This window comes from Populus trichocarpa, chromosome 3 (genome assembly GCF_000002775.5).
Source record: "Populus trichocarpa isolate Nisqually-1 chromosome 3, P.trichocarpa_v4.1, whole genome shotgun sequence".
Lineage (NCBI taxonomy): Eukaryota > Viridiplantae > Streptophyta > Magnoliopsida > Malpighiales > Salicaceae > Populus > Populus trichocarpa.
In genome coordinates, this window is record NC_037287.2 from 16,118,786 (window position 1) to 16,126,188 (window position 7,403).

The 7,403-nt window shown below is 34.7% G+C and overlaps 1 protein-coding gene across 1 annotated transcript; it reads right to left on the reverse strand.

Annotated features, from left to right (window-relative positions):
• Positions 1 to 376: 376 nt before the first annotated feature.
• LOC7497521 (cytochrome P450 78A3) lies at positions 377 to 3,041 on the reverse strand. The gene is made up of 2 exons (XM_002304544.4): positions 1,947 to 3,041; positions 377 to 1,328 (listed from the first exon to the last, which is right to left on the reverse strand). The coding sequence occupies exons 1-2, from the start codon at positions 2,916 to 2,918 to the stop codon at positions 705 to 707; spliced, it is 1,596 nt and encodes a 531-aa protein (XP_002304580.1). The 5' UTR covers positions 2,919 to 3,041; the 3' UTR covers positions 377 to 704.
• Positions 3,042 to 7,403: the final 4,362 nt, after the last annotated feature.

Consider the following 7,403-nt stretch of genomic DNA (forward strand, 5'->3'; position numbering starts at 1 on the left):
CCTTATAGAAAGTAAACCGAAATACACCGCGAAGACTAATTCCTGATCAATTAAATTTTGAAGGATAAAATTAAGAAAAAAAAATCAAACAAGAAAAAAAAAAAACTCAAGTCAACTTAGTTAACTCGTCAAATTTATGGTCCTGCTAATGAGACTGTAATAATTATGTAAAAAGTAAATTAAAAAAGTTCAATCCCTAATAATATTTTAATACTATTATAATTAAGAAGGAGTAGAATAAAACATTCATGGAAAGTACATCTTCTTTTTTTAATTGTTAATTAAGATGTGAATAATTCATATAAAATCATGAATACGGTGAATGATTTGTCGGAAGCTAATACGCTGAGTATTGAAAATGAAAAAGAAGATCGAATTGTGAAGAGTGCCCATTTATATATTAGTCGTTAGTGCGCCATTGAAATGAATCTTGAATGCTCTTGATTAATTTATGCATCAATGCCATTTATCTTCTTCCTCTGTTTGCCTAGCAAAGGAAAAGGCTGGATATTATTTCTTCATCATCCACCGAAAGCACACATCAATCCTAACAAGCAAATACCCGAACCATAATTACCTCCATATATAGGCTATGAAGGGTTTATCTATAACTTAGTGAACGCGCATCACATCATAACATTTCTTCGTTGTCGTAAGCCTTTCTGCATCCATTTCCAAGCGAATCGGACGACGATGCTCGATGATTATCTTCTCCTTGGATTCACCTTGACTGTGAGTGGTTTGGCCATTTCACAAGACAACCTCAACACTTCAGAGAGGTCCACCGGCTCATGGCCACACCGCGCCCACTCAAACTCATGCAACAAACTCCCAACCCAGAAGCTAACGGTGGCCAAACCCAGTGTCCTTCCCGGGCAAGTCCTACGACCCGACCCGAATGGAGCCAGCCTGAGGTCAGACCCTGACACAGAGAACTCCACGTCAGCAGTGACTTCCTTGCTCAAAAATCTCTCTGGCGAGAACTTTAGTGGGTCCACCCAAACTTGCGGGTCCCTTGTTATGGCCCACATATTAACCATAGCTGTGGTCCCCGCTGGCACATCATATCCATCAACATCAGTGTCCGTGATTGCTAAACGCGCCCATGACAAGAGTGGCCCCGGTGGGTGTAACCTTAGAACCTCTTTCACAACCGCCGGCAGGTAAACCATTGATCGTATGTCTGCTTCCATCAACGGCCTTGATCTTCCCGCAACTTGATCAAGCTCATCATGCACCTTTGATTGGATATCAGGGTGAAGTATCATCCTGGCTAGTATCCACTCTATCAGAACTGCCACTGTATCTGTTCCTCTAAAAATCATCTCCTGCATTATCAGACGATATAATTAAAGAAATTAATTAATGAAAGATAAGCACACATAGCGATATGGTAGGATCGACAATTAAATCCAAGAAAAGAAAGGAAGGAATAGAAGCAGATTGCAAATTCAGCTAAGATTCCACCTTCGATTCTTTTCTTTGCCCTATTTATATAAGAAAAAAAACAACCAACATCATCGAGGGCAGATAAAAAAAAAGCATCACGCGAGAGAAAACATATAAGAAATAATAAATATATATAAATGAAAAGTGATGTAGATTTTATTGGCTGACACAACAATTCTGATAAATATATATAAAGAGTACCACTTAATGACTCGAATCTTGTGGTGCTACGGTAACATCACAGAATATATATTCATGTAAAAACTAGTTAAGTTTTGATCCATATATATGAAAACAATATTAATGTCTTGCATCTACATATATGCCGCACTGATACTGCATCATCACACAGTATATAATCTCTTGTTCGCAGATATGCCACTCATGTATGAATGATAATAGCATTTCTCTATGTAAATCAGAATCTCTTAAATTTGAGCATATATTTATATACATGCATCAAGAAAGAAAATTGTTGAGGCAAGTTTTTTGCTTACCCAAAGAACAGCAACCATGTCATGGTCTGATAACTTGTCCGGTCCATGAAGAGAGAGCAGAACATCAACAAAGTCATTTCTTCTTTGGCCACTTTGGTCCTCTCTATGTTCTTGAATAACCCGGTTCACAAACCGGTTCACTTTAGGAACCAAATTGGAGCACCTGAACCTGATTTTTTGAAGGTCGAAATTTGCAAGCCAAGGTAGATGATCAGACCAGTTAAGCTTCCCTAGAAGATCATAACCTTCATCAACAAGTCCTCCAAGTTCCTCAATTTCATTATTTGATGTGCCTAGATCATATTTACGACCAAAAACTGAGCACATCATGTTGTTCAGTGAAGCTTTCCTCAGTATGTCTCGAACACGAAAGTAATCTCCACCTTGACATGCCATTACTGATACCATTTGAGAAGCAATATCGAGTCTCTGTGGCTCTGTAGAGCTGATTTGTTTAGGACAAAGAAGATGGGTTGCTGCAATTCTCCTTAGAGTTCTCCAATAAACCCCATAGGGAGCAAAACCAATAGCTCTATTAAACATGAGCTGATAGGCAGACTCTTTAACTGGACGATCAGCAAATACTGAACTGTTCAAGATGTCTTTGGCTACATCAGGATTGCATGTGATAATAACCCTAGTCTCTCCCATGCTAAAAGCCATGAGTCTTTTTGCTTTAAGAGTCTTGGCTGCAGCAGCAAGCTTGTGGTGAGCCAAGTTTACCATGAGGTTCATGCTTCCTATCACTGGAAACCCTCTAGGTCCCGGAATCATCTTGGCTTTCGAGCAGGTTGCTCTTTTGAGCCAATATTTGCCCCAGGCGGGGCCTCCAGGGTAAACCCAGTAGCACAAAGCAATGGCTAGCCAAGCCAAGAAAAGAGAAAGAAGAAGGAAGATGGGGTCTTGAGAGGAAAAGGCTTTGCATTTGGAAACTAGAGCCAATACCCAAAAGCTGTCTATTTGTGTTTCCATGGAGACGAGAAAAAGGCTGAAAACTTGAGTTTTTTAAGAGTGTGAGTTTATTGCGGGTTTCCTCTTTTGGGTTAAACCATGAAGTGGAGGGGCTGCTTATATAGAGAAAGATCGAAGGATGGGGGTAGGGGGAAGGGAATATAATAAACTATTTTTTTATTTTTTTATTTTTAAATACCAACTAGTACCTCTGATAACGGTTAAAAATAGTGAATTATTATGATATTATTATAACCGAGAATTCAATGGAAGGTAACGAAAGCATTCAAAGACCGCCGCCAGTCATATAAACTGCTGCTGAAAAATTAAAATCAAAACATAGTATAGTTAGTAACTTAGTATATATATGGATTCAGCCCCACTCTCATCTAAGATGCGTGAAACCACACGTATGAGAGGTAGAGGCATTTACCTCATCATTCATATCATATATTTTGTTAGAAGAATAAATGTTATTGCTTAGGGTGTCCTCCTGGTATTTTATTAAAAATACTTAAATTGTTCTTTTATTATATATATATTCCGTGAAAATAATTAATAATTGTTGTGAATCCGATTGCATTACTCTTTTTTTATTTGGAGAAAGATGAAAATTAATTATCCTATTCAACGGTAGCAGGTAGCTAGTGTCGAGAATGCATTACCACCCGCCATGATAGCATGCAGTGTATGCAGTACTTTGCCGACGACAATTCGGCGTCCCGCCTCCCCCAGGCTTCTGTGAAATACACCACGCGTCTAGCCATGATAGCGGCCTGAATGGTGAAAGTATCCTTATATTTCTTTTGTTTAAAATAAATTATGTTCGATTTGTCTTAATCATTTGCCGTTAAGTGGAGGGATATAATTGTTTTTGTCATGTTGACATATTGGACAAAATAAGAGAGGCCACAGGATAGTCCAAGTCTGGTCATAGTCATTGCAATTGGGTCCTATTGTTGGTCCCAGGAGGTCAAAACCGTGGTTGATTTTTCGGAGATTCGTTTCGGTTATAGTAGCATGTTTATTTTTATTTTTATGTTTTAAAAGTATTTAAAAATAATATTTCTTTTACTTTAAATTTCTTATATTTTCTAATTGTTTTGACATGTTAGTATTAAAAATAAATAAAATATCATTTTAATATATTTCTAAATAAAAAATATTTTAAAAAATAACTATTATCACGATACCAAACAGACTTTAAGTAGTTATGATATCCACGTGATACTATTACTGATATTTTAAGTTAATTTTTAATGAAATAGTTTGCTAGTGAGATAGTTTTTGGTGTCATGAAATATTTTAATTGAAGAATAAAAAGATAATATATACATAATGAATTAAAAATATGTCAACTAATAAATTATAAAAAGAATTGTGAATGTTAAATAAAAAAATAAAACGAGAAGTTGATTTTTCTAATAAGAAGCAAAAAAATAAATATACATACAAATATTTTATAAATATAAGCTATATAGGGTCCTACTAATTAAAAATAACATAGGTGCAATGAACTACTGAATATGTTAATTTGTCTTTTAACTTTACACATTAATTAGATTCATATATAATTATTCATAAAGTAATTAAAAATATTACCATAAGAAAACTCTAATCTTATTTAAAAAGCATGATATAATTGAATCATTTTTTTAAATATTATTATAATTATTTATCTAAAAAGAATTTTATTTTAAAAAAATAAAAATTTAAGGGTCAAGAGAATGAAACTCATGCATGCCTAGGTTTTAAAAGACAATCAAGGCACATTAGGCTTGCAAGGCCAGACCCATATGCCTTGCCTAAAATGACAACTTAGTCGGGCATTGTTTTTTTTTTAATCAGTGAATTATATGTTGTCTGTCTGGACAAATGTAATGTTATTTATTAAAAGATGATCGGAAAGTCAGGAAGAAAATAAAAAAATTGAAACATATGCACTTGAACTACAGGGACCAAGAATGCAAAAATAAAAAACTTTAGGTACCAAATTAAATTTTTGAAAAATTTCAGGAAGAAAATTGAACTTTTAAAAATTGCTTTGTAAGGGAACTATGCATTGTATGGTGTTTTATGTCTTGGTAAACCGTGCACATAGTATAATAAAATGCCTATGTCTTTTAGTTTATAACTAGATTTGCGCTTGCGCTATGTAGCTAGGCACTGAATTGTTCATTAACTTCGGTTGGTTGAAATCGAAAGGCAATTGAAATAAAGTTCATCGACAATGGTTTGGAATGAAAGCAATGAGGTCAGTTAAAAATGAATTTTTATGGGAGGAAGAATTTTAACAGACATAGCAAGAAAAAGGCCAAAACCAGCAGTAAATGCATACACCATACATTTTTTTAGGACGATCATAGTTCAAGAAGCATAGATTTTCTTAGCGTGCCTCGCAAGTCTTGTTTGGAAAATTAAAAAAAGGAAACAAACAATGAAGCTATTGTTATGCGCATCCTTCATCTGAATCTGCAGAAGAGGCCTTGATAAAAGATTCTGGAGAAGAGCAAAAAAGGTCTAATAAAACCTCCACGAAGATCTATATATATATATCAATTTGCAGAGTTGTGGCCACTTGCTGACTGTTCCTGCAACCAAATTCCAAATTAAGGATTCATAAAGAAAATAAATGGAGGAGGAAACAAAGCAAACAACATCATAATAACCTGGAAAAACAAAGCAAACAAAAACACATGGATATGAAGGGTTAAAAAGCAACTGTTTGGCAGTGAACCATGCATGATAAAGATAAAAAGAAGATCCAAGCATGATAGGAGAATAGATCAGAGGAAAATCAACATAGAAAGATGGTCGAGAGGCCAATGATTACTGTATCTTTAAGCTAAATAAAAGCAACAATATATTTATAAAATCAACACCAAACACATTGATGCGATGAGTGTGTGATTTGTTGGATTAAAAAATAATGAAAGAAAAGCAAGAGCACTGAATGTGGTTGGGTTTGCACAGCATAGACTGACATCTGCATGTAGATAATGTTGACAACATGCACAAAAAGAAGTCCCAACTCAACTATGGTTGCTGCAACAACGAAAAGAAACTGGTAGGAGTGATGATAGCATGTAGACTTGAAGTCGAAATGAATGAAACAATAATTAACATATAATATGTAAGAAAAAATCCAACATAGTGCGAGAGTGTAGGCAACCGACTAAACATGTTCTTACACAACATATTTTATCACCAATTTATGTTTTAAAAGAGCAAACAAAGTAATGTAGGACAACCATGCTTATTTCTCGCAATGTAAAGCAAACTCAAACGCAGGGTAAAACAATGGTCACGACTAAAGTGATCTTATTAAAAAACAATTTAACAGAAAATGATTTAATTTCTCGAAAGAAAATATGATAGTGGCCTTGTAAAATTTGTCGCAACATCAAGAAGAAGGATGTTATCACTAAACGTGCAATCACATTGTATAAAAAAGTGATAAGGTCTGTCAGGTGCAAATGGCAAGATTTGAATGAAAATACAAAATTGTTCTGAGTAGGACTATATATCACATATTTTTTCACGAACTAAGCCCTACTTAAGCATGAAAAGGTGCCAGAAAACAACAGCAAAATACAATCCATTTGTGTGCTGGATGGTGGCAATGTCCATTGGCACTTCACTGCTGGCCGTGTTGTCCCTTCTAGTCTCAATGGTGAAATATGCCCTTCTTCTGAATCCTCCTCAGATGGGAGGTTCGATTAGACTTAATTTCCCAACACTGTTGTGTGGAGAAAAAAGGCAGTCAGGTAGCATCTTATGACTTAAGAACAGAAACTGAAAAGGTTAAAAGAATAATATGGTTGATGCGCTCTTTCTAAAAAGAAATTATGAGGCTGATATTTTGGTAGAGGAGCAAGATGCCACATATACATGAAGATAAGAAGAAAAAAAAGTTGATAAAGATTACAGGACTGCCAATCCACAGTATCATGCTGTGAAAAAGGCCATTATCTTTTAGCTTTTGTCATAATATTATAAAATGAAGTAAAAGATAAACAATTAATGAAGGGTTTTTGTTTTTTAATCTTTTAACTTTCACCTATCAAGAATTTTTCAATTGCATTTTAGATGAATTGGTGCTCACGTTTGAGCTAATTAATTTACAATAATTCTTTCCTTTTAATTTTATTTTAAATTCGAATCTAAAATGACATCATCAGAATAAATCCATACACACAAACCAAATCTAGCTCTCACTTTGTTTTATACTTTTATTCCAAATTATATTTCTTAATGTTCATATATTCCTTGCGTAAAGCTGCAACAAGTGCCATCTCCAATCAAAGATTAGTGCTAATACCTCTCATTTCTTTTCTCTTTTTTTCCCCAAATATGGATCTCCCATATCTAGTTACACCAAAGATATTTTTAGTTAATTGTCAACTTCCTTTTGATTCCTAGGAAGAAGATTCCTAGAGCACAGCTAATGGTTTTCAGGCTGTGCATACGCTCAAATTGTTACTAAGGAAATACGTGTTGGTATCT

What these genes read in the sequence shown, in the direction of transcription:
- LOC7497521 (XM_002304544.4), bottom strand. Translation starts at nt 2,918, where the DNA reads ATGGAAACACAAATAGACAGCTTTTGGGTATTGGCTCTAGTTTCCAAA. An exon ending in ACATGGTTGCTGTTCTTTGG is followed by an intron (nt 1,329 to 1,946) that starts GTAAGCAAAAAA and finishes CTGATAATGCAG; the next exon opens with GAGATGATTTTTAGAGGAAC.